General features: G+C 44.9%; 1 protein-coding gene across 1 annotated transcript in view; it reads right to left on the reverse strand.

Annotated features, from left to right (window-relative positions):
• Positions 1-5,627: 5,627 nt before the first annotated feature.
• The window catches only part of GORASP2 (golgi reassembly stacking protein 2), a 160,978-nt gene continuing 140,074 nt past the window's right edge, over positions 5,628-26,531 (reverse strand). The window contains exons 10-11 of the mRNA XM_078681586.1: positions 19,920-20,030; positions 5,628-6,592 (exon numbers count right to left, since the gene is read on the reverse strand). Coding sequence (XP_078537712.1) covers positions 6,213-6,592; positions 19,920-20,030 — 491 coding nt within the window. The 3' untranslated portion in view covers positions 5,628-6,212. The remainder of the gene's footprint in view (positions 6,593-19,919; positions 20,031-26,531) is intronic.

Genomic DNA, 26,531 nt, shown 5'->3' on the forward strand with positions numbered 1-26,531 from the left:
CTGGAATCTGGGGACCACGGTTCGATCCCCGGCTCCGGCGGCAGGTTAGCCCAGCACCATGTGACTCTGGGCAATAGCTTGCTTAATCTTCCCGACGGCCCCCAGCGCCTAGAGACCCTTAGGGGTGATTGTGCGCTTTACAAATGTGGACTTTTACTTTACTTTATTTAGACTACAATGCTTTAGAACCCCAAACTCACATCAACTTTTGTGACTTTGATGTAACGCCCCAAGTAGCAAGGGTGTGCCTGGACGTGGGTCCCGTGCTCACTGTGCCACTGGACCCAAGCTGTACCCAGTCTGATGAGTCCATAACCAGAAGCAGCAAAATATCAGTAGGGTGGCACACTATGCGATGCACATATTTTTATCTTAATTGCTTTTAAGCCACACCCTTAATTGCATCGGTAACGCCCCTTTGAAAGATCCCCGAGTATTTTCATCCCTTTCAAAGCCCTGGTCTACACGCACGGTCAGGTTCTTGGCGCACATAGCCTTGGCTGCAGCACACAGAGACTTTACTCTGCCGCAGACAGAGGAAAATAATTAGAGGGAACATTGCTGCCAAAAATATTATTTATTTTCCAGGTGCTTCCCGAGGAGCCCCCACGTCGGCCCTACGCACTCTCCAACAGGAGAACAACCGCTCTGTTTGGGCAGATAAATGGCCCCGCATGTGTAGAGATCTAAGCTACAGACCCCCAGGGAGGGAGGTTTAGGCATGCCAACTTGCAACGATATTACCAAGCCATGCAGCAGGGGGTCTTCTTGGAATGGTCCTGCCGCAAATCCAAAAAGCATTGGCTTTTCATGGCCAAGCGGTCGCGGACCAAACTCTGAGAAGGATCCCTTTTCTTTATAAACCCACACCCCCAAATCTTGGATCTATCTCCCATGACAAGACCCATACTATCCGCCTCAGACTCGTCAAAAAGAACAGACTTACCTCCTTCCCTTCCCCTCCTTCAAACACCTACTGTTTGCAACCCAGAATTTGCCCCTGGCCTGGCCTCTCCAGCTTTCCAACACTGGAATCAGGATGGATGGCTGCAGGTCCATTGGCCACTTATTAGACAAAGAGGGAATTCGCTCATTTGAGGATCTTCGTTCTGACCTAGCCCTGCCTGAAACTGAATGATTCCACTACAGTCAAATATAGTACTGGGTGTTGCACCCTATGGTATGTCCCAAAGCACAACGGCACCTTACCCCCCTCCCCCCTGGAGAAACGGCTACTTTCTTAAACATCAAACAAATTACATTATCTTAGGATTTCCAAAGCGCCCTCACTTTCCCACTTAAGTATCGCAGAGGCAGTCAAATTGGTAGTGCACTGGGTGCAGCTCTGCAAACATGGCCGTGGGGCACAGGACATATTCCTACACCTCAGGGGTGGTTACATTGATTGTGGTGTGTTCTTGGCATGGAAAGCATATACTTCTCTTTGGTAAATCAAGGGACATCCTTCCCAGAACTCTGATATCCATTCCTCTCACTTCTGATATCAGAGTTTTGTGAACTCACTTGCCCCAAATATCGAAGCCTCCTACGTCTCACAGAAACATCCTGGAGTTCAACAGGAGAGAGATACGGACACTGTTCATACATTCCTATGAGATTAGACGCTCTCTTGATTAATATGTATGGCCCTGGGGATGTGTGGGCGGTTTGTTTGACAGTTTGAAGAATGCCATAGCTATTGGGCCATTGGCTACTAATTGCTTTGTACTTGTAAAACTCAATAAAGAGATTTAAACCATAAAAACAGATCATGACCAAACTATAAGAAGCTGAAAATAAGCTTCAGTAAACTAATTGGTAAGAGGCCTTTAGTGACCTAACATTGGTCTCAACAGAGTTGCTGGAAGACGCTTTATTATGAGATGATTACCTGTTAAGGTCAGAAGATTTATGTGACAGACAACTGGCAATGGGACATGTGTCAATGCTCAGATTTAAGGATGTTGGGACAACTGCAATGCTAAATCCCGCACTTTGCTGAAAGTTAAAATTAATGTATACCTTCACCATCTTAAATGCTCTCCCATTAACTTTGACAGGAGAACTAAACATAGACCCCGACACAGCACTGAGTTAGGTCGGATGGCTGGAGTCGAACTATGGACTATCTTATGAAACTTTAGCTCCATATAATTTCAACTTCCGCACCCTCTGACCCACTCCCCTAAGGACTATGCTCCCCACTCTCCTCCAACGGGAAACATCCTTTTCAACGCAACTTTTACCACGCAGTGCCTTTACAACGCAACTATTACAACGCATGTCATTACAACGCATTGCGGTGGGGGGCGCTCTAGGATAGGGAATGGATTTAATTTACTATCCAACACCTTCCCTACTATCCACGGGGACTGGAGTTGGAATAGTAAATTAAACTATTCACTATCCAGCACCCCTTAACGCTATGCGTTGTAACAGCATGCGTTGTAAAAACTGCGATGTAAAGGCATGCGTGGTAAAAGCATGCGTTGTAATGTCATACATCCCCTCCAACCAATGACCTTGTAGCTGAGCACCCTAGCTAGCTGAAAAGGTACCTTGGCCTAATCATTGCACTGCGTGGATACCAATTTACACAGCTTCAATGTCATTAAGACTGATTTCCTGGTAGTGAGCTCAAATGTTCTGCTGTAACCTTTAACTCTGAAACTCTGTAAACTAGGTCACCCTAGATACAAATCTCTCACCGATATCACATGCCAACTTCACTAAAAACGCTTCTGCCCACCATTGTGACCTATGTGGAACCATGCCTTTGCTTTTCCTACTTAGTATTACCCTTGTGCTAGCTGTTGCCTTTACCAGGATTGATGACTGCAACTGCATCTATACTTAATCATTAGCAAAGGCGAAAACTGACCTCTAGTGGAGAACGAGGTCTGCCTTGTCCTCTCCCCCCCACTGCCACTCAACTATACAAAAGTTTGAAATCAAGAGTTCGCACCCAATGTCCTTTCTCACAGAAGCATCTTGCGGCATCTCCAACCTGAAGGTACCTTACTGGTCAACCATATACCCAAGGATGACCCCTCAAAGCAGACTCCCTGTTGATCTGCGATGAACATATTTTGGGTCACAATTATGCAATGCATGGACCTGGGCATTCCTCTTGAATAGGCTCCATTTATGCCTTTGCAATAAACGCATCTCTCTCCGCTCCCAGAAATCAATAAAGAATGCACCTGTACAGACCAGCGTTGTTATGTCACAGCAGTGAACAACCAGTGGAGTATGCTATTGAAGATGATGACTGACAATCTCACCTCCAGAATGCTCTGTGTTGCCTCCCTTATGGGAAGTGCACTGTAGCATTCTACAAGCAGTTTGTGCTAAACACAAATAATACGTGTGTGTGTGTGTGTTTGTGAACTAGCGTTCAATGGATTAGCACAATCTTCAAACAGTATGGCATCACAGCTCATTTGGGTAGTCTGGAGTCGGACTTTCCAAATGTTTCTTACCCTGCAGATCAGAGTCTGATTCTGTTTCACAACTGTGTGTGGCGAGTAACAAGAGTGTGACAGTTTTAATGAAAGCAAGTTTTACTGGGAAGGTGAGACCAAAGGGCTGCACAAAACTGCTTAGGTATTTCCAAGTATTCTGTTTTAATGCATGGTATACTAAACTCGAGAGAAGCAGCATTCCGGCGCATTATAAAACAGACATATTTATGGTTTTGGACAGGTGAGCTTTTAGGTCTTGTTTGACAGTGCAGCTACCCAAGTTACAATTTCTTTAAAATATCCATAGAATGGGTGTTGGCTTCACCCAGAGGTTTATTTCTATCTGACTTCAAGCTACTGGCTGTTTGGTGCATCATTCCAACTCCAAAGGAGCGCTTGACTGGAATACATGAAAAACTATTTTACATCTAATAAGTACACTGACTCATCACACAATAAATTCGTTATCTAATAGATACACTTTATACACGAAGCAACCACTTAATTTTTTCCCCACTATAGCAGGCTCGTTAAAATACTTCTGTCAGGACTCAAAAAACCAGCCAGGCCTATTGTTTTTGCTAGGCTCCTCATTTTAAGCTTATGGCGACAGTGAGTTTCTCATGCAGGCAACACTAGTTTTAGCAGCAGGCTGTCCACAGAGCATGTAATGAAGCCAACCTTTGCTCTCACCCCATTGTGTGTTGCCAACCCCCACGTGGCCAACAGCATAGTGGCACAGTAGTTTTCTTTCCCTTGTGTTTAGAGGATTCGTGAACCCTTTGCTGGATTCTTGAATCCTGAGGTCCTGGGGTTCCTGGTTTCGCAAATCCAACCTTGACCCTGTGAATCCCGCAGTAACATTTCTTTGGAAACATTTTATTACAGGGAACCCTTTAGTCCCTGCTACCACAACATGGACCTGGGGGAAGAAGGGTTAGGGTATTTTCATGCCTGTTTATGTAATTTATTTGTTACCAACATGGTGTTCGGTGCACTGTGTTAGGTAATGGGAGTCACAACTGAATTTTTTCTGTGGTGGGCAGTCAATTAATGCGCTGCAATGGATGGTGGGAAACAAACTCTAGTCTAATGGTACCTTTGTGTTCCAATTGGATTCACAAATCAGAGGAAAATCAACAAATTAACGGTCCAGATATCTCTAAAATGTAACCTCTTCATGCCTGACCTGAGCATTTTTTAAAACACTTATTTCATGAAAACTACTTTAAGGATTTACACCAAAACCAAGCGAAGGCACTTCCTGGAGTACATTCTACTTTCGTGCCGAATTAGATAAAAATCCATTCAGCACTTATTTCCTGCACAGAGAAACATAGAATCAAAATAAGAAATGGCTCTTTTAGGACGCGCCCCCTCCCCCTCTTTTTGTTGGCTTCCACTTGACAGATCTGTATGCAGTTTGCCATGAAGAACCCAAATTAGACGTACTTTTTTTGGGAAAGTTTCATGCAACTATATCAATAGGAGCCACAGTTATAACAAAACAAAAAAAGAATTAAAAATATTTTTTTAAAAGCCTTTTCAATGGAAACACTTAATCAACCATAACTAGAGGCGCTAGTACTGCTTCTGTAATATATATGCACGATCCGTTACAGACTAGTACCACGCAGGTTGACTGAAGTTATATGACCTTTATCAAGGGGAATATGTGCTGAATAAATGTGGATTAAAGAAAATTGATAAGATTAAAAAGGAGGTGGAGATCTAAGGAGACTATAAAGGGCTGTTTGCGGCAATTTGCAGTTTTGGAGGCTGTGTGCTATATTGAAAGAAATGAATACCTAAAGAAAGAATACAATTATTCTCTAAGAAAAATACAAGAAGTCACTTTTGTTTATTGATTCTCAGTCCTTGTTTGTTTTTTATATATTGAAAAATAAGATACTAGTGGGTACCAGTAACTAAGATTACTAGCGCCAGGCACTATTTCTATTTCCCAAAAATTAAAATATATATATATATATAACACCCTTTCCGTCAAACGTTGCAGCTCTCCACACAGCGGTGATCCTAAGGATGCACTCACAAAAACAATTTTAAGAAACTGATATAGATATTACAAGACGCTAATGCAGTGGCTTCAGTGAGCACTGTGACAATTCGGAAAAGTAAGCTTAGGGTTTCATAACACAAGGCTTTATAAAATTCAATTAATTTATTACTGTCCATATGTTTTCCCTCAAACATTTCACTATTCTCCCACAGTCAGTGAGGCTTACCCCAGTGCTACAAAATGAAACATTCAACACTAATTTTGCATTACTGCCTCAATGCCATCATATACTAAGACTGCAAAGTAAAGCAGAAGTTACAAAAATGTTAGGATATTTATTTATCTGCGGAGAGGAAAACCGTTCACCAGAACAAACAAAAAGATGCTCAATTATCAGCGCATGTTCTGTAACTTATATGAAGGCTTATTTTCATGGACAGTTTTATAGTAAAATAAGTTATAACGCATTTGATAAAGTTTGGCTGTGGCAACATAACCACAATACGTACATGTTTTTCTTGGTTATTAAGTCATATTCATTGGTTTGAAAAAACGTACAAGTCCCTGTTCCTCTGGTTTATTTCAACTTTTAGGATTATTTACAAGACTCCTTCAAATAAGTAAAAATTAGTATGAAATTAATGATCATTTGTATTTGAAAAACATATCCCCAAAGGCTAAATAAATATACCAAGCCAAACAATTTAATCCCTCGGAAATGTCTGACGTTATGAAGACTCCGAAACATGTACGGCCGATATTCCAGAGACAGATTTTTCATTGAGTGCGGGGGAATAATTTTCTCGCTCTTCTGCAGCAGTTAGTATTGAAGCAGCAAGCATGTCTGCCTTTCCATTATCTGATACAGCAGCAGTGCCAAACTCATCAGCAAGGGAACGCGATTGTGAAAGATAAAACGATAGATCAGGTTGAGTAGTAGGAATATTTGGGAGGATAGGAAACCCTTTGGGCAATTCAGATGACAACAAATCAGCAGGCACTGTAGAAATCCCTGGGATGATAGGAAAAGTTGTAGTAAATTCAGGCGGCAGGGTCAACGGCGATGTCCCTGGCACACTCACGTTCCCTGCCAGAGTTGATGGCAAACCTGTAATCAAACATTTTTTAAAAACAAATTTAAAAAAGAAAATTTCAAAGTATCAATTTCTAAAAATGCTCAAAAAGGTGAATTTACGCTGCATAAACTATATACAAAAGTCAAGCACCCAATTTATTTATATCAATAAAATAAACATATTTTGACATCATATTTATGTCACAGAGAAATTGGTAATAACATGTAAAATAATCCAAGATTGATTCACATAATGTTGGTAAATTCTTCCCCAAGCCTGAAAGGGGTTGTTAGTTTTGAAATAAACATCTTGGGTTTTTATCTAAAGCCGCAAGCAGGGAAAAGAGAAACATGCTTGAAAAATGCCTTGATATACGTTTTGAAGACTTCCTTTTGCATTTCTTCCATGTATGTACAACTTACCTGTAGTCTGTACAGCACTCCGATACCCTAAACGTGTCATGTTCGCACTATATAAAACTCCAGATCGCTACCCCCTCACCTTTGAAACAGATGGTCTTCCCCTTTCTTGCTTGTGACCAACATCCCAACAAACATCTGTAAAATGTCCATTCCCCTTCATTCACAACAGCCTTTACCCGTTTTGAGAGGAGAAAGCAGGGCAGACAGAACGCAAAACTACAAGAGCAATAAGAATGCTCCCTCGGCATTGGATGATCATCTGGATGTTAAAAAGGTGCAGCCTCCCTGGCTGACACGGCTGCTGGCACCTTACCTCCTTAGCCAGCCTTCGAAATCTTTGCGTTCTGGACACTGACTAGCACTCAGAGATTCATTTGTGAAAGAAAAAGACCCATGGCTCAAAGTAATCATCAGACGCTCACGGCCAATGCTATCGAAAGTCGGGGTGCTGCATAAGGCTGTGTAGTCTTGATTCCACTGTACCCCTCTATAATAAACAACCATACACTCCCTGTCCCTTATCTTACTCTTGCAGATGTGTAGAGTTTTCTATATAGCGCGAACTAGACCCAAACCGAATCAGGTATCAGAGCGCTTTACATAGCACAAGACAAGTTACGTTTTACATGAGGACACACACTTTCATTTTTAGGGACGGGGAGATTAAGTGATTGGCCCAGAATCACAGGAGTCGTTACCGAGACTCGAACCCAGATCCCCAGGTCCGAGGTTGAGCGCCTTAGCCGTTAGGCCAACTCCTCTCCCCAGATGCCAGACTTCTCACTTTGTCACTGTTTTTTTTATCCTTATCTTCTTCCGCCTGCTTCCCCCTTTTGCGCTTTTCTCTCTCTTCGGCCCACCCCGCTCATGGGCCCCGCCTGCAATCACCTGTTCAAAATAATCCGTGCCAACACTGAAATTCAAAAGATTTTCCTCTAACCAGGATAATCCTAATGTGCTTGAAGAGTTCGAAGTAGAGCGAGTATCCTGGGCAGTCCCACTGACAATCTGAGGGGGTTTACATTTGCACATTGAAGTGGGAAGGAATCAAATGACCAAGTATCATGGGAGAAAACACCAAGTTGACAGGGCCTTGGTATCACTTATGGACAGTCATGGGCTTGCTGAGACTTGGGATGTCAAGAAAGCAACTGATCCTAGATTTACGTATTTTTTTCTTTTCACAAAGAAAGTATGTCTGATTAGATTATTTTCTGGCCTCTGCCGGACTTGTGGGCAAGGCTAAAATTAAAAAACTGTCAAGGCTTTTGTCAGGTCAAAGTCCATTAGTTTTGAAAATCTGGTGGCAGGGCAGCCTTAATTCCCAGACTAAGTGGACATTCGATAGGAAATTGCTTTTAAATAACTTATTTGTTGAGGACATGAGGAAATGGGTGGTCGTGTTTTTTTATATTAACAGATAGAGTGCTAGACGGGGGATGGTCTGGGATGCTTTCAAAGCGGTACTGAGAGGGTAGACCATTAGGTTTGTTGCGCACAGAACAAAGCAACAAGCAGGCGAGATTAGGGGGCTGTATGAAAACCAGCCAAGCTAGAAAAGCCCCTTTTGGGGAGGTTCATGCAGGGGCAAGAGGATGCGCAAATCCAATTAGAAATCACAATGGTAAAATCAATAGTTACTATACTAAGGTGCGGCAGGATGGTTTCAAGCACATAAAAATGAAAGTTATGAATATGGGGAGTTGGTTGGGAGAGTTTAAGCTTTACGCACAAGACAAAGGGAAGCTAGGAAAAATATTGAGAAGACCAAAAAGAATGCTTGGTCACTCGCCCCAGACCCAGAGAAAAGTAAGAAATCAATGGAGGGCCTCTCCACTGCACCTCACTTATAGTTCAAAATAGTATAGCACAGTGTACTCCTCTTCCAATACCAGCCGTTGTTTAGTACTACTGCAAAAGCAGACGGAATCTTGAAAGAACAAAGAGTGGAATGGTGCACACGTAAACAAATTAAATAGGTCCATTTGACAAATTCCTGCTTTATTCAAATAGAATTTTCAAAGTCGTAAAATCCTTTGAAGGACTCTACGCAGCGCTTTCGTAATACTGATTCAGGTATAAGGACTAGGGGCACAATTATGCCCACAGCAAACTACAGTCCAGGAGTGAATAATCGAGAAAACAATTGATGGACCAAATGGAAATTATAATTGACAACTTAGGATACATAAATATTAGCCCTGATGAAGTTCAAGACAGCTTGAACACGCGTTGGCTGGATGCTTTTATTCATTGGATTTTACGACTTTGAAAATTGGATTCGAATAAAGCAGGAATTTGTCAAATTGACCTATTTAATTTGTTTACAGGTGCACCATTCTACTCTTTGTTCTGTCAAGACTTGTCACAGATCCCACTGATATCATTAAAATATTTAGAGGATTTTTATAGAATGTTATACTACAAAGACCCCGTATACTAGTCCCTTGGGAGGAGAGGTAGGGCTACAAGAATACTGGGGACGGATATATCCAGATATAAATAAAAAGTTGGAAGCAGATATTACCATGGAGGAAGTTGTTAATGCATTGCAATCCTTGGCCTCAGGGAAGGTGGCTGGTCTTGATCGAATACCCCTAGAACTGTATAAGATATTCCATCTAGAATTTGCCCCGTTTCTCCTAGATTTGTTTCAACAGGACTGCACTGGAATGGGATACCTCTTCCGTCTTATCAGGGCATCTTCTCGAACAACAAGAAAGCCCTGGAAAACCAGGTCGCTTATCGGACCAACTCTTTGATAAACTCCAACGCCAAGCTTTACTCTAAAATCCTGGCAAACTGCTTGGGGAGAATCATAGCCCACCTGGTTACACCATGGCAATACAGATTTATACCTGGCAGAGGAACAACGGATCAGGTCAGATGCGCTATAATCTTATTTGATATTGCAGAGGTAAGGAGTAGTTTCTTACCTGTAACTCCAGTTCTGTAGTAGGGGTATCTCTGTTATAGTCATAATCTAGTAAATTGAATAGTCCCGCTCATGTGCGGGGACCCCGGAGCAATCAAAATAATCTCTTAAGCTGTCTTTATGTGCAGTCCTGCATAGACACTAAAGAGAGAATTTAAAGACAAATAATGCAGCCTATACTTATAAGGCTACACTGTCCAGTACTTCAACTAGATATTCCACCAAAATTACATTCAGCACAGCCTGCCAAGTTTCTCTCATAGACAAACTTCGCCTTTTACCAAGAAAGCCTCTGGAAGATAGAGAGGAAGGGGTGGACAGACAAGCCCCATAGGCTGCGATTATGTGGCACAAAAAGGGATACTGTGCCTCTAAGGAAACTTTCTAGAACTCTCAGTATCCCAGAAAGCACAGCAGGTCCCCTCCACTTTCAGTTCTTTTTGGAGGCGTATACAGCTAGACCTGTAGCATTCAGTACATGAAACATATTTCTCCACCGGGGAGGAGGGCGGGCGCTTAGGACTATAACAGAGATACCCCTACTACAGAACTGGCGTTACAGGTAAGAAACTACTCTTTCTGTAGTAGGGGATCTCTGTGTATAGTCATAATCTAGTGAATAGAATGGCAAGCCCATGCCCAACACCAAAGCGGCGGTGGAGAAGAAGAAACACAACACCACTACTGTGCGAACAGATTTCGCAGTGAAGCTTGCCCAACCTGAGCATCTGCCTTAGCATCAGAGTCCAGAAAGTAATGCTTAGCAAAGGTATGGACCGACTTCCAAGTGGCAGCCCTGCAGATCTCTGCAATGGGAACATTACGGAGCAAAGCTGTCGTGGCCGCTTTGCCCCTGGTGGAATGAGCCTTAGGCTTAGCTTACCCCCTAAGGTCTTATTAGCTTTTTGATAGCACAATTGTATACAGGACACAATCCACCTCGAGATGGACTGTTTAGAGGTAGCAAGACAAGTCCTGACTGACTCATAGTTGATAAAGAATTGGTCTGACCTACGAATATCCTAGGTTTTATCCAGATAAAATTTCAACACCCTTCTGACATCCAGGGAATGAAGAGATCTTTCCGCTGGAGTGGAAGGATTCTGAAAAAATGTAGGTAACGTTATAGTCTGGTTAACATGGAAATCAGAAATAACCTTAGGAAGAAACTTAGGGTGAGTGCGCATAACAACCTTAACAGCATGAAATACAGAATAAGGTTCTTGGCAACACAACGCCTGAATTCCACTCACCCTGCGGGCCGATGTAATGGCCACGAGGAACGCCGCCTTCCAGGACAGGTGCTGTAGCGAAGCCTTATGAATAGGTTCAAAAGGTTCCTTCATCAATCTGGACAGCACCACATTCAATTCCCATGAAGGCGAAGGAAGACGAACAGGAGGAAACACTTTCTTCAAGCCTTCCAAAAAATCCTTTATCACAGGAATTTGGAAAAAGGAAGTCTGTGAAGGGCATTTCCTGTAGGCAGTCAGCGCAGCTAGATGGACCTTAATGGAATGGAAGTTAAGGCCAGGCCAGACTGCGCCAAATGCAAAAGGTACGGAAGGATGACATCTTCCTTACATGTCGTCGGAACATAGTTCTTGGACTTGCACCAGATGCAGAATCTCTTCCACTTGTAAGCATAAGAAGTCCTAGTGGAAGGTCTCTTAGCCTCCTTCAGTATGTCCATGCAATCCGCAGGGAGATTCAAATGGCCATATTGCACTATCTCAGGAGCCATGCCGCCAAACTCAAAGACGAGAGGTTGGGGTGTACCGTCTGTCCCCCGAACTTCGTGAGAAGGTCTGGCCGGCACGGCAGCCGTATGTGAGGAAGAAGAGACCGGTGAAGCAGGTCCGTGAACCACCACTGCCTGGGCCATTCCGGGGCAATTAGGATCATCCGCACCCTGGACTGGGACAGTTTGATGAGCACCGCCGGAATCAGGGGAATGGGTGGAAAAGCGTACAGAAAGCTGTTCGACCAGTTAATCCATAGGGCATTCCCCAGCATCCCCTGCTGGTAATACCTGGACGCGAAGTCTCGGTATTTGCTGTTTTCGGTGGTGGCGAACAGATCCACGTCTGGAGTGCCCCACCTGGCGAAGACGTCTCGGAGTATTTCGTCGTTTATGACCCATTCGTGGTTTTCCTGAATCAGTCTGCTCAGCGCGTCTGCCTGAACATTCTGCACACCTGGCAGATGAGTAGCCGTTATCGTCAGTCCTCTGGCCAGTAGCCAGTGCCAGATCGCCTGCGCCTCCTGCGACAGAGTGCGCAATCTCAAACCTCCCCGCTTGTTGAGGTAATACCTCATGGTCGTATTGTCCGTTTGCACAAGTAGAGAGTTGGTCTGAAAAGACGGATGAAAGGCCTTCAATGCCAAGTGAACCGCTCCAGGAAATTGATGTGATACGTAGACTCCGTCGGGGACCACGTTCCTTGTATCTGTAACTCTCCGGAATGCGTTCCCCAGCCGTGGAGAGAAGCATCCATCATGATGGTCTGAAAGGGAATGTCCTTGTGGAAGGGAACCCCTTTGAGGAGGTTCTCCGCAGAACACCACCATTTCAGAGACTGTAGAGCATGCAGAGACAGTCGTATCTTGTCATCCCAGTTCCCTTTCCTCTGGTCCCACTGATCCTCTAGATACTCCTGCAGCGGTCTCATGTGCAGCAATGCATTTGGTGTGAGGAAGATACAGGAGGCCATCGATCCCAGTAGAGAAGACACCATCCTCGCTCTTGTAGATGGAGCGGTCATAAGAGCCTGAGCCTTCCGAAGGAGTGATAAACGTCTCTCCTCCGAAGGAGACACGCTTGCTGACAGCGTATTGATGGAGGCTCCCAAATACTGGAGGCTCTGGACCGGAATCGGGACAGACTTGGACATGTTGATGTGCAACCCCAGCTTGTTCAAGAGAACGGCCATCTTCTGGAAGTGCAATTGAACTTCCGCGAAGGAGAATGCCTTGATCAACCAATCGTCCAGGTCCGGGTAGACAAACATTTTGTTCTTTCTCAGGTGTGCCGCTACCACTGCCATGCATTTTGAAAAGGTCCTGGGCGCAGACTTCAGCCCGAACGGTAGTACTGTGTATTGATAATGATTGGCACCGACTTGGAATCGCAGTAACTTCCGGTGTTTCTGTGCAATGGGCACATGGAAGTATGCATCCTATAGGTCTATCGCGCACAGCCAGTCTCCTCTTTGCAGTTGAGGGTAAATCTGGTGCAAAGACAGCATGCGAAACCTTTCCCTGCGAATCCATTTGTTTGCTTGCCACAAATCCAGAATGGGCCTGAACTTGTTCTTGTCTTTCTTGTGTCCCAGAAAGAACCGTGAGTAAAGACCTCTTCCCCTTTGAGACAGAGGGACGTCTTCTATTGCCCTTTTTCTTAACAGGGTGTCGGCATCCGCCTGGAGTTCGCGCAGTTGGAACTGCGAGAAAACCGGTGGAATTGCTGGAGGCGGGCTGATGAACCAAAGACTGTATCCATTGCAAACAATATTCAGCACCCACTTGTCCTGAGTAATATTTCTCCACTCTGCCAGGTAGTATTGGACACTTCCCCCCACCGGAGTGGGTAACAGAGGATGAGAAAGTAACAGCTCAGGGCCTAGACCCGGCTGGGCCCTTGGTCGCGGTGGCAGATTGCTGCCCACCCCGGCCCCTCTGATGTTTTTGGAAGGGCCTCCTCTGGAACTGCTGTTGTTGTTGCTGTCCAGAAAGCTGGCCTCGCCCCCTGCCCTGCGCCCCGTACCGTCTCTGGAACGGGCGGTAGGTCTTCTTTTGTTCCTTGGGCTTCTCCAACCCGACAGCCGTCAGGGTTTCAGCCTCAGCCTTCATCCGGGCCATTTCATCGTCAGCGTGCTTTCTAAAGAGGGTCTCGCCCGAAAAAGGTAAGTTGGCTACCCTCTGTTGGGCCTCAGGTTTCAAGGACGTAAGCCGCAACCAGGCATGACATCTCTGGTTGACTCCATGGCAGTATCCATGGGCTGCCAGGAGCTATGAATCCGCAGCTGCGTTGATCAGTTGATTAGAGACCAACAGCCCTTCGTTCAGGATCTCCATGAAATCCTCCTTCTCCTTGGAAAGGAGGTCAGCAAACTGTTGGAGGGACACCCCGAGAGCCCGATCGTACCTCCCCAACAACGGCGAGGCACTCACGGCCTTCATGGAGGTGGCGGACATCCCGCAGATCTTCCTGTCTGCAGAATCCATCCAGCGGCTCTCCTTGTCTGGAGGCACTGTAGATGACGGGGTGGTGGCATGTTGTTTCCGTGCCGCCGTCACTATCACCAAATCCGGTGATGAATCCACCCTGAGAAATGCTGGGTCCGAGTCAGGAGCCCTGTACTTCTTTTGGAGCTTGGAGGGGGCTGATTTCGTAGTCGCAGGAGTGAGGAACAACTCCATGGCGGGCTCCTCTAATCACGGGACCAACGGGAACAGAGGTCGAGACAATTGCCTCTTATGAAGGGTCTCAAAAATGACTGAGGTCGTCGGCGTGGGCACAGTAAGCGCTATGCCCAGCTTGCTCGCCCCTCTCAGCAGTACATCCTGGAAGGATATAATGTCGTCCACGGGCGACATCCTCGTCCGAGAGGACCCCGACAGGGTAGGTGAGTAGTCCCTGGCGCTGGACAAATCCATACGAGATCTGGACCTGCCTCTCCTGTGGCGCCGTCTAGATCTAGTAGACGAACAACGGCGACTCCTGGATCTCCCTCTCCGTCCGGAGCGGGATCTAGACCTCCTCTGCCTTGGCCGTTCCGCAGGTCTCAGCGGCGGAATTTGTGGAGGCCTGACCGGAAGCCTTGGGAGAAGAGGCCCTGTAGGCGGAGTCGGAAAGCGCGGCAACGAGGTCGACCTCAGTGGAACAGGTGGCCGCCCCTGAGGTGGCGGAAATGGAGTCGGTGGCAGCCCACGAGGCGGCGGAGGAGGAGGATGCTGAGGAGGAGGTACCGGCGGCGGAGGTGGCTTCGGAATCAGAGGGGCCGGATCCTTTGGCAACGGAGGCGGTGGTGGAGTCAACCTCGGTTTAGGGGGTGAGTATACCACAGAGTACACAGAGCCCGGAGACTCCCCTCTCCTCTTCTTCCTAGCCTGACCCGACTGGGGAGACCGAGAGGCCGTGCCCCCTGTCGGTGAACGACGTCGCTGCCGTGCCCCCGATGATCTGGAGGAGCTTCTGGCGTCAGAACGCCTCCTGGAGGATGAAGCCTTCTTTTTAGGCACAGAGCGCCTCTTCGGCGTCGACGAACGCCTCTTTGACGTAGACGAACGGCGTCTCGACGTCGATGATCTATGTCTTGACGTCGGACTTCTCCCTCTCGACGTCGAAGATCGCCGTAACCTCGACGCTCTTCGTCGATGATCTCCTCTGACGTCGAACGCCTAGTAGATGTCGAACGCCTAGTAGACGTCGAACGCCTAGTCTACGTCAAACAGCGGTGTCGCCTCGACGGCGAGCGCCGGCGCCGTCGTGACTTCTCTCGACGTCGATGACTCGACGACAAGAGGGAATCTGTACCCGACGTCGACCTTGACGTCAGTCCCCTCGACGTCGACGCCGCTTCGACTGGGGAGAAGGGGAACAGACCGTGGTCATTCCTCTCGACGTAGAGGCCATCAACGTCGACGGAGACCGGTGGCGTTTTCTGGCCTTCTTTTCACCGGTGAGCCCCCCAGAGGCCTCAGCACGGGCGGATGAAGCAGATCCAGCATGCCCAGATCCACCTTGACCTTGATGTTTTCTTTGCTCCAGTCCTTGGAGCCTGACCTTCTGTCTGTCCTTCAGGGTCCTGGAGGTGAAAGTCTGCCAGATCTCATACTCCTCAGGAACATGTGTAGAAGGGAGACATAGGATACACACCTCGTGTGGATCAGACTTGGCCTTCTTCCTAGAGCACTCAGGGCATTTTTCAAATAAGGCAGGCATATTCGATAAATGAGGGCTCAGAATTACCAGAAAAACACCAGCAATTAAAGAAGGCTCAAAAACACGTTGAGTGAACACACTCTAACACTTTAAAAGTGCAAAAAAATTGAAATAAACTCTAAAAAGGGAGACCTCAATGCCCCAGGGTCCTGCTAGCAGGAGCCGGAAAAAAGAACTGAAAGTGGAGGGGACCTGCTGTGCATTCTGGGATACTGAGAGTTCTAGAAAGTTTCCTTAAAGGCACAGTATCCCTTTTTGAGCCACATAATGGCAGCCTATGGGGCTTGTCTGTCCACCCCTTCCTCTCTATCTTTCAGAGGCTTTCTTGGTAAAAGGGGAAGTTTGTCTACGAGAGAAACTTGGCAGGCTGTGCTGAATGTAATTTTGGTGGAATATCTAGTTGAAGTACTGGACAGTGTAGCCTTATAAGTATAGGCTGCATTATTTGTCTTTAAATTCTCTCTTAAGTGTCTATGCAGGACTGCACATAAAGACAGCTTAAGAGATTATTTTGATTGCTCCGGGGTCCCCGCACATGAGCGAGACTATTCAATTTACTAGATTATGACTATACATAGAGATTCCCTACTATAGAACAGGTGACCGGTTGGCTAGGATCCTCCTCGCCAATGAAAAAGCATCGGACAGAGTAGCACAAGTTATATATGGGAAACTTTGAAATATAAGGGATTTGGTCCACACATGATAAAGGCCATTAGGGTAATCTATTTTACTCCGTATGCCAGACTCCAAATGAGTCAAGAATCAGGGAGAATCGACATAACCAGAGGAACATGACAGGGGTGTCTCTGCACTCCAATCTCGTTTGTACTCTATATAGACCCATTTATTGAGCAAATCGCCCAAAGTCGGGTAATAAAGCAAGTTCAAATTAATGAATACAACACAAAGGTACTAGCGTACGTGGATGATATCTCAGTAATAACGTCTGACCCCAGTAGTGCAATAACTGCGGTTGAGCAATTGGCCCGTAAATTTTGGGGGGAAAATCAGATTGTCTATTGAATACGGTAAAAATCAGATTGTTTGTACTGAAAACATTGCCTTTATAGACACTCGCAAACAGACATGATAACATTTCTTGGGATCAAGAAAAACCCTAAGTTTCATACCATATACCATATCAAACTCGATTCCTTAATAAATAAGTTTAGTACTGATTTGAGGATTATTAATGGTCTACACCCATCAATTAATGGTAGATGTAAGTTCTTAATATGACAGTCCTTCCTAAGGTACTTTATTTGTTTCGTACTATTCCCCTTGAAGTCGATGGTTAATTGATAAGGAAGTTGGACTCTATATGTATAAACTTTATACGGCAATATAAGAAGACTGGGCAAGCCCTTAAATGTTTAACTTTTCCACCAAAACAGGGAGGTTGGGCAGCTCCCAACTTCTTGTGCAACTAGAAGCCTGCCATTGTAGCCTGTGTAAGCTTGTGCTAGCACCACTAACGAAAGATATAGGTTTCCTATATCTAGGGTCACTGCCCTTAAAACCTAAAAGTCACCCCTATAGCCGGCCATTGAAATCCTAAAGAGCGGGTGCTTGGTTCCAAGTGTGAGGGAGCCCCTGCAAGAGCAGGACACCCTTAGAACCTACAGAGTCCATTCTACCGGGTTGTAAGTGAGGCAGCCAAATACCATATAGAGGGCCACATCGTACGCAATGACCATCTCTAAATTGGGACCATTAAATCCTATCATGTTTGGTGTCAAACCTGTTGGATTCATACCCCCACACCGTAAACGGTGTGAGAGGTATGATTCCAAGCACTGGAAGAGCCCTCTGGTAAGCTTTCAGTGCTCCAGGTACTAGTCTTCTAGACCTGGACAGCACACATGGGTTCTGCCGACCAGACACGATTCTTCCCTCTTGCTGCTGAGCCAAGCTCGAGCATGGGAAGGCAGAAAAATAGGTATCCTGTCACAAGGAGGTGTGACCACCTCCCAGACAGGATTTAGTGTATTGGGGCCAGGTGGGTGCGCTCGGCAGCGCCACTCAGTCTGCATGAGGGGCACATTTGGTGCCTCCGTGCATAGTCCGGTTCAAACTAGCTCTAGGAGCCGTTGGCTCCCGCTTTGGTGGTAAACTGGACAAAGGACATGGGAGTAACCTCTCTCCTGTCCAAACCCTCCCCTGAGAGGGCCCTCTGAATCGTCCCAACCCTTTCCTTAGGGTACTTGAGGGCTTACCTGGGTGAAGTCCCTAGATTGGTCATGGGACACGATTAAATTCAGACACCGCTTCAACTTCTACCGTCTGGGCATGCTGGACTTCGATTGGGCTCGACTTAGTCTCCCTTCCCGTCTGTTGCATCGTCTGTGCTTGTGCACCATACAGGAACCTTCCAAGGCCTGTGGGCATCCAAGAATCTCCCTTGGAGTGAAGGAGTCACTATACGGCATCTACAGGTACCGCAACTACCCTGACCGGTTTGCTGATCCTGAGCTCACACAGACTCAGGATGGCTCTGCAGCACAGGTGGTGGTTTTCCAAAGCTCCTGAGGCCTTCCCTGTCCTCTTACTAAGTTTGAGGCCAGTACCCCTCGTAGGAGCCACAGGAACCAAACCCCTGTGCACCACGTCTACTTGCTGTTGGAAAGGCTTGTTGGTTTCCTTCCACCAAGATCTTTAGGGTCCAAGTAGCCTCAACCTCAAGCATCTCCAGTGACCAGAATCTTCATCCTCACCGCATCGTTTGCACCGTGGCCTGCATCTTTTAGTGAGCCACTCTAGATCCTCTTGCAACTACAGAGCCTCCGGCCTGTGGGTACTGTTAATCACCATTGTTTAAATTTTGGTTCCCAAGATTGCTTGGGCCTGCCCCGACTCCCCTGCTTGTGGGGTGTCCCCTGGACCTTGCTGGTCCTGACATGGCACCTTCTTTGACTTCTAAGTTGTTTGCAGTTGCCAAGTCTTGTTGGTGCTCCCGACGGACACCGACCCCTCAGCTCTCAACATCCGACATGGGACAGCTCATGCATATCTTCCTCAGCGTCGCCTGGTCCTTACAGCTGCAGAGTCAACGTCAACTCTCCTGCAACTCCTGACATCGGTGGGTATTAGTCTACCAGGTCTTCAAGTCACTCCTGAGTGACAGACTCTGTCCCCTCTGCTTGCAGGTACTCTTCAACTTGTTGATTCAGCTGTCTTGCACTTCACACTGGAGGGAAAACATCTCACCTTGTACATGCTTATATTAGAACTGGAAGAGCATGGTCAGTGAAGGGGGTACGCCAAGAATTACAAGCATTGAGGAATAATACTAGCCTCTTAATGGTGCAGACGACTGCAGATGTAGCTAAAGTCATGGTTCACACTAGGTCGCTTTCAATCTTATTCCTTGACACAAAGTTATGGTCCATATAAATATTTAACAGTATGCATTCAGCTAGTTTTTCTTTTAACCATTTCTTTACAGCAGATGTTAAGATTACAAGAATAGAACCCATGCCTAATAAAATGCGATTCGGTTTGATATGGTGAACCACAAAAATACATAATAAGCCACATCTTCCTTTTAGACTTGATATTTTCATGTCTGGCCCATTATCATACGCTCTACGCCGCTGAATTGACTATCAATGGATGAAGCATAAAGATGTAAGTGCCCAATAAGGAGAGAAATTCAATGGACTACAAACTTCCATTACCCTAACAAAACATGACTTTGTAATGTGCACACTCACCAGTGGGTATCTGGGCACTGAATAAACAGATGTTTTTTGACAGTCAACTTAATTGTACTCATTTAATTTTAGTGAATTTAGGAGGATAAAAGGTTATGTATGCCCACTGGGAGTCAAACCAGAGACCATAAGGTTAAACAGAAGCCTGTTGTGGATTTATAGTCCAGTGAGCCATGCAACATGTGATTATCATGTTATCTATATGATTCTACATCTTTATTAACCCCTTCAGTGCTAATGACAAGGGTAACTCGTCATGGAGTTTCCATTGATTTCAATGGAAAGTCAATGGGAATGAGCGGCATGCCTTAGCATCCAAGTGGTTAAGAAAGAGCTTACCAGGATGTACAAAATCTTGCAAGCCGGAACTTGGGATGAAATTTGGTGGAGGCATGTTAAGATTATGCAACTTGGTTACATCTGGCACTCCAGTAGATAATGGCATAAACCCTAAAAAAAAAGAAAGAAAAAAGGCAGGTGTTTGGGAAGATAAAGCATATTATGCATATTTCCCAACATTCAATTGCTTTCTGGCAGACAAATACTAACCTTTCTACCCATAAAACATATTTTGCTTTCTCATGTTACAATAGGCATCACATAAATCTCTATTTTTAATCTTAAAACTTGACCAGGCTTAAATGTATAGGGTTACAGAGGTTGCATAACTGGAGAATAATCTATTCTTACTTCGCATGGAGAACCAACTTTGTAGTGCTCACCACACTCTTAAAATCTTTATATCCTGGACCATGCCCTTATCTGGAAAATACTAATAATCCAACTCTGCGATTATATAGTGTTGGAGGCAGGTAAAGCTCTGGCGTAACCAGCCTTTTAAGTAGATAATGTGGTTGTTGGCCTTCCCTTTCCCCAACATTTTTATGGTTGAAAGAGTAGTTCATTGTTACCATCTTCGTTGGAAGTCATTTAGTTTTTTCTGGCTTTAAATGTAAATACCTGGTCAGTGAAGCCTGAATAATTAATCTTTTTGACTAAAAGACCCTCAAAACTATGTACATTATATTTTTGGTCTAATAAATTATCATAACTTACAACATTTTGGTACTACAAAAAGCATCAATGAAAAAGTAATTTATCTCTAACAACAATCTCTAACAAGGGTATATTTATTAAATGTATAAGCACAACCATCCCGCCCACATGAAGATGGTAAAATAGATCCACAGACATGCAAGATCACAGAACAGTATTAAAATTGAGAGAATATAACTCTCCAATAAAGCAAAAATGCCACATATGCAAACCTAACATTAATTTTCTATTTTGTTATACCATGCTAACAGAACTGTGCAAGAAAAGAGTGTTACTTACACTGTAAGCATCTGTTCTTGGTATGTAGTGCTGTAGATTATTCACAAGCTTTGCATAAGTCCTCCATCTAGTCTTGGGCTTGGATGATTCAAAGTTGTTTTTCATTCTAAGAAGTTTTCTTTGAGTCACAAGGCTGTACGACTCCTACTTTTGGGAATACTACACATGGTCATCGCAATCTTCAGATTGTTTTGCAGTGGGTAAGTGAGAATGTAAAGAATGCTGTGTTTGCAAGCATTGAGAAGGGGCATGCGTTGGGATGAGATAAAGTATATAAACTGCAACCTACACAAGAATTTGGGGAGGTGGGATGGCACTTGTGAATCTACAGCACTAAATGCCAAGAACAGAGGCTTCAAGGTAAATAATCTGTTCGAGGCATGTGTGCTGTGCCGAATGGTAGCTCTATTATATAAAGCTCCAACTGCTAGGTTATCCGTAAACAACTCCCTGACAGAGCCTTTTAAGATTACAAGAGGAACAAGGCAGGACTGCCCGCTCTCCCCACTTCTCTTCAATCTCTATATTGAGCCGTTTGCTCAGACTCTTAGAGATGAGGCTGATATCATACCTTTTAGTTTTGGAGGGTGGGAAAAGCGAGTAGCTTTATATGCTGACGACATTCTTGTAATGACATCTGACTTGGACCTTGCTTTCCCAAGGGTGATTAAGAGGGCGGAGGAGTTCGGCAAAATTTCCGGTTACGAGATAAACGCCAATAAAACGGAAATTATGGCCTGGAACATCAATACCACTCATCTGGACGTTGCTCCTTCTATGCGATATCTGGGGATTAGAATTTTCCAAGACATCAATAGAATCGCTGCCCAGAACCTTGATCGAGTACATAAAGAATGCCAAAAAAAATTAAAGGCATGGGCTCACCTCCCTCTTTCCATCTTGGGGAGGACAAACCTAATCAAGATGTCTATCCTGCCTAAATACACTTTTCTGTTTAATTCCATCCCCCTGGCTTTTGACTCCACTCAAATAGACAAATGTCAACGTGAGCTAAATTCCTTTGTTTGGAAATATGGAGCGACCAGACTCGCTTGGAAGAAGCTCAGGAGGAGGAGGGAAAAAGGAGGGCTAACACTACCAGACCTGCAGTATTACGCATGGGCGTTCCAGCTATCTTTTTCTAGAATGCTCTTAAAATCACCATCAGCTTCTTCCAGAGGAGAGATGTTTAGAGCCATGCTACAAGGTGCCGATTTTCCACCGGACGGCTTCCTCTTTAAGTTTGGGGACCAGAAATTCTTTAAAAAAGTAAAAAATACTTCAATCACTGGCTAGAAGCTGGGCTTAATTGAGAAAGTGCACAGGGCTCAGCTATTTCTCAAACCTAGCACCCATGTGGGACTCGCCAGGTACTCCACCTTGTCTTAAAGACAGTCTGGCTAGCCCAATAAAGGAGGCTGAAATTTTGCATTGGGGGGATTTGCTGGCTAGCGGCTCTATGCTGTCATGGGAAGAATTGCGGGAGAGAGTCGGGCCGGCCCTTTCAAGATTCAAACATTTGCAACTGACCAGTTGGGCTCAGGCAATGGTTAGGAAGGGCATCCCCTTGGGAATTTCTAGTAATCTGGAAGTTCAATTGATGACAAGACCAGGGGGAGGCAAGGAGGTTTCCTGCTGGTACTGGGCGATCCTGGAAGAGATAGACGGAGATTTTTAACTTGCCGAGGAATTGTGGGGAGGAGAGGTTAGTGATAATTGTGAACAGATGTGGTTGGATTCCTTTAGCCTTTTATACCAGATTGTGAAGCCAGCATGGCTGAGGCGAAACCATCTTTTCACTTTGCATCGGGCATATTTATCCCCACAAAAACTGGCAAAGTTTCTTCCTGGGAAAAAATGTAACAAATGTGACCTGTTAGAGGCATCAGATGTGCACATGTTTAAGGACTGCCCTGCTATCAGTCAGTTTTGGGAAGAAGTGAAGGATGCCCTGAGTTCCATACTTAAGACCCCACTGTGTATTACACTCCCTTTAATTATTTTTGGGATTAACGAAAAAATCTCTGGGCAAGACAGATCTTTCCTCTTTTTTGCAATCCTCTTGGCAAGAAGACAGATATGCAGGTTCTGGGCGGACACTACACCCCCTACGTACTCTGGGTGGTTGACGTCCCTATACGAAGTTTCAAGGACTGACCTGGCTAGATCCAGCAGTAAGAAAAGGCGTGCCTTTTGGGACTTATTGGTAAAATGGAGCTAGGATTTCCGTCCCCCCCCCCCCTGGGTCCTATGATTCTGCCTACTTTCTGCTCCAAGGACCTAAAGCAATGGTTCTTCCTGGCGAAATTGATGTCCTATTGGTTGCAATATACCTTGATGGAGTATAGTAGGACGCCCATTTTGTGCTTGTTTTCCCTCTTCCGCCAGAAAGACATCTGTGTCTCGGTCTGAGTGCCAACCTGTCGATCTTTGGCCACGGATACATAGACACAATGGTGGTCGGTGGTTTTTCCTCACACAGGAGTAATGGCAAATGAGGACAAATTAAAAAATAAAAAATAAAAATAATTTGGGGAGGAGGGATGGCACTTGTGAATCTACAGCACTAAATGCCAAGAACAGAGGCTTCAAGGTAAATAATCTGTTCGAGGCATGTGTGCTGTAGATACACATGCTTTGCATAGACTGTAAAGCAGTCCCTTTCCATAGGCAGCGTTTAACTTGTGGGAGTTACAGTTGTTTGAAAGAGGTTCTTAAGTACGTCCTGATCATCATTGGCGTGCAAATACATCCATACGATAATGATTTGTGAAGGTGTGAGGAGTAGACCATGTTGCTGCTTTGCAAATATCAGCAATAGGAAGGTGTCCTTAAAAAGCCATAGAAGCTCCAATTTTTCTAATGGAGTGAGCTTTTGGTGTAACAGGTAAAAGTCATTTACATGCATAGATTTAGGAAAGGTTTGCCTTTGTTCCTATTCTGTCCTCAATTTCGATGATTTGAAAGTGAGAGCCCTTAATGGGCAAGAGAGGTGTTCTTGTGCCACCTGAAATTATCAGTAGGTCTAAGTAGCTTGGTCTGCCTGTTGGAAGAGCTTTGTACTGGAGGTAAAAAAAAAATGAATTTTATCCAAGCCACTAGGTGGAGCCAGGGGAGATGTGATCACATTTTTTTTCCCTCGGATATATTGTATGGTGGAATTTAGAGCTATTTTTAGGGGTGACAGGGCACCAGATGGGAGGCCGGTCTGGAAGGTGTTAGTCACAAATTCTGGAGATCACAAGCACATGTGCTGCAGAGAAGATGCTTTTTTGTAACACAAGGGAACCCAATGGATAAGCTAGGACCACGGGTGATCAACTACTGTAAACAACAAAGGTCCTAGTAGTAAGGAAGAGAAATTGCGTACAATATATTTTTATAGACTAGAATCAGTACTATAAACTCAGTTCACTCTGTGTACCCAGCCGGGCCACAGGTGTTTATTTTACAAAAGATAAGATAATAACAATTTGACATACAAACAGGTGATAGGGCACAATCCTGTACCTATCATTCCAAGTGACAAAGAATAAAGTGAAATAAAGGAAAGAAATAACAGGCAAAAAGAAGAAGTGGAGCCAATTTTGTGACTTGTAAACCGTTACTTATCATTGTAAGCTCACAATTACAGTTACTACACGTATTTAAACACAATGGTCATATATGTAGTACTGTATTTAAAAGGTCGACGTTTCGATCCCCTGGCTCCTAATAAACCGGGATCATCATCAGGACTATTGTGATTAGTTGCCTGGTGTAGTTTCAACCTGTTAATAAAGGGGGAAAAAAGGAAGTGCAAGAAAAAGATCAGGAAAGTATCCTTAGGAAGGACATTAAGATTTAGCAGCATGTCATAACAACTTGTACACACAGCTTTTGGTGCGTATATGACCGTGTGAACCAGACGTCTTTTAATTCAATTGGATGATCGTGTACAAACTGACTCATGCAGCGAAAATGGCGAGTCGAATTTTAATGGGGTTGCGGCGCTGTGCACAATTAACCAACAAACTTTGAACAATGGAGTTGTGCCAAATGAAACCATTACGGCATTAGACGTCAGATTTAGGTCACGCGACAACAACCAGTGATTTCTATTGTGCATGACATTGTTCGTGAAGAAGAAGTGCAAGGTGGCGAAGTATGTGGTTTAAAAGTGGCTGAATCGGATAGAAGTGCAAGCACACATGCGTCGTAAGGCTTGAGTATACTAACCAAGTCCGGTTTAATGCGGCTGATGGTATGGGAAGCCACAAGGCTTGGCGGGGGTACAGGGTATTAGGGGTAGTTGTAGGTGCAGGTGCGACCTAATGAAGGAAGTATTTAAAATCTAATTGGTGTAATGAATAAAGGTCGGTAAAGTGGCTGTTGATTTCAAGGTGAAGCATACCTGGTTGGGAAAAGTACAGCCGTACTTTTTTTTAGATAATTACTGACGAACTCCGTGAGCGCTCAGTGAGGTCGGGCGCCGCAGTCAGTTTCATAAATCATAAAGAGCCGCGAGGAGATGCCGTTAGCGTGCTCTAGATGTAGGGGGCGTCCCTCGATGGGGAATGAGCCCTGTAGGAGAAAGGGATTTAATTATATGAATGAAGGAAACCGAGCCGTAAACGGGGATCGGGCTGGGGACCGTAATTGCTCTCAGTTAATGCTTACCTTCGAAGATGGAAAAGGTGATGGCTCAATGGTCTCAACCTTTTGGCAGCAATGCTGGATACCGACTGTGGAGCCTGACGTGCATGCTAGTGATAGCCCGAACTGGAAATGAAAGACGGACTTCACGGACTCTAAAAGAATGGTGGCCATATTGGACCATAGGGGCAAGGTTGCGCCATCTTGGAGTGGTGTACAAAGTGCAGTGAATCTAAGTATGTCGGCGCCGTGGGGGTGCATATAAGGTGACATGCTGTGGATTACAGAGAAGATGCTTCATCATTTTAGAACTGATGCAAGTGAGGATTTGCAGCCTAGGCTATCATGTTAATGTGTGGTCCTAGTGAGAGGGTGCTGTGGATTAGGAAGCCTAAAAATTTTACAACAGCGGAGGGAGAAAGTAAGTAGCCAAACACAGCTTAGAGGCGAGGTCTGGGTCGATCTTTTTGTTGGATTTGTAGGATATTAGTTAGAGCAAATGGGTAACTGCCAAGGTTGGAACACCTACTTCAGCTTATAAAATTGCTTCCTCACTACTGAAATATGCTCAAAAAGATACAGCATGATAAGTCTGTACGAAGATCAAGAGAACTGGAAACGTTATGACATGTGCCTTTTAATTATGCTACACACCAAACAGGAGACAAGAGATTACCATTAGACATAGATAAAATGCAATAATGATTGCTTTTAAACGACTTCAAGGTACAAGAGAAGACAAATAAGGAATTTCAGGAAAGTATAATCCTCTTAATTGGCACAAGACTCTGATCAAGGAAAACAATTATTTTGACCCTTATGAAATACTCCTAAACCTACAAATGATGCACAGGATGAGCCCCAAAGCCATGCAGAAAGAAAGAGAAGTGAAGAAAAACACTTGATTGTTTGAACTGAAATTCAATTGATACACTGACTTGTTTCATTTCTCATGAGATCATACAACTTTTAACACTTGTC

This window comes from Lissotriton helveticus, chromosome 3_1, assembly GCF_964261635.1.
Source record: "Lissotriton helveticus chromosome 3_1, aLisHel1.1, whole genome shotgun sequence".
In the NCBI taxonomy this organism is placed as follows: Eukaryota; Metazoa; Chordata; class Amphibia; order Caudata; family Salamandridae; genus Lissotriton; species Lissotriton helveticus.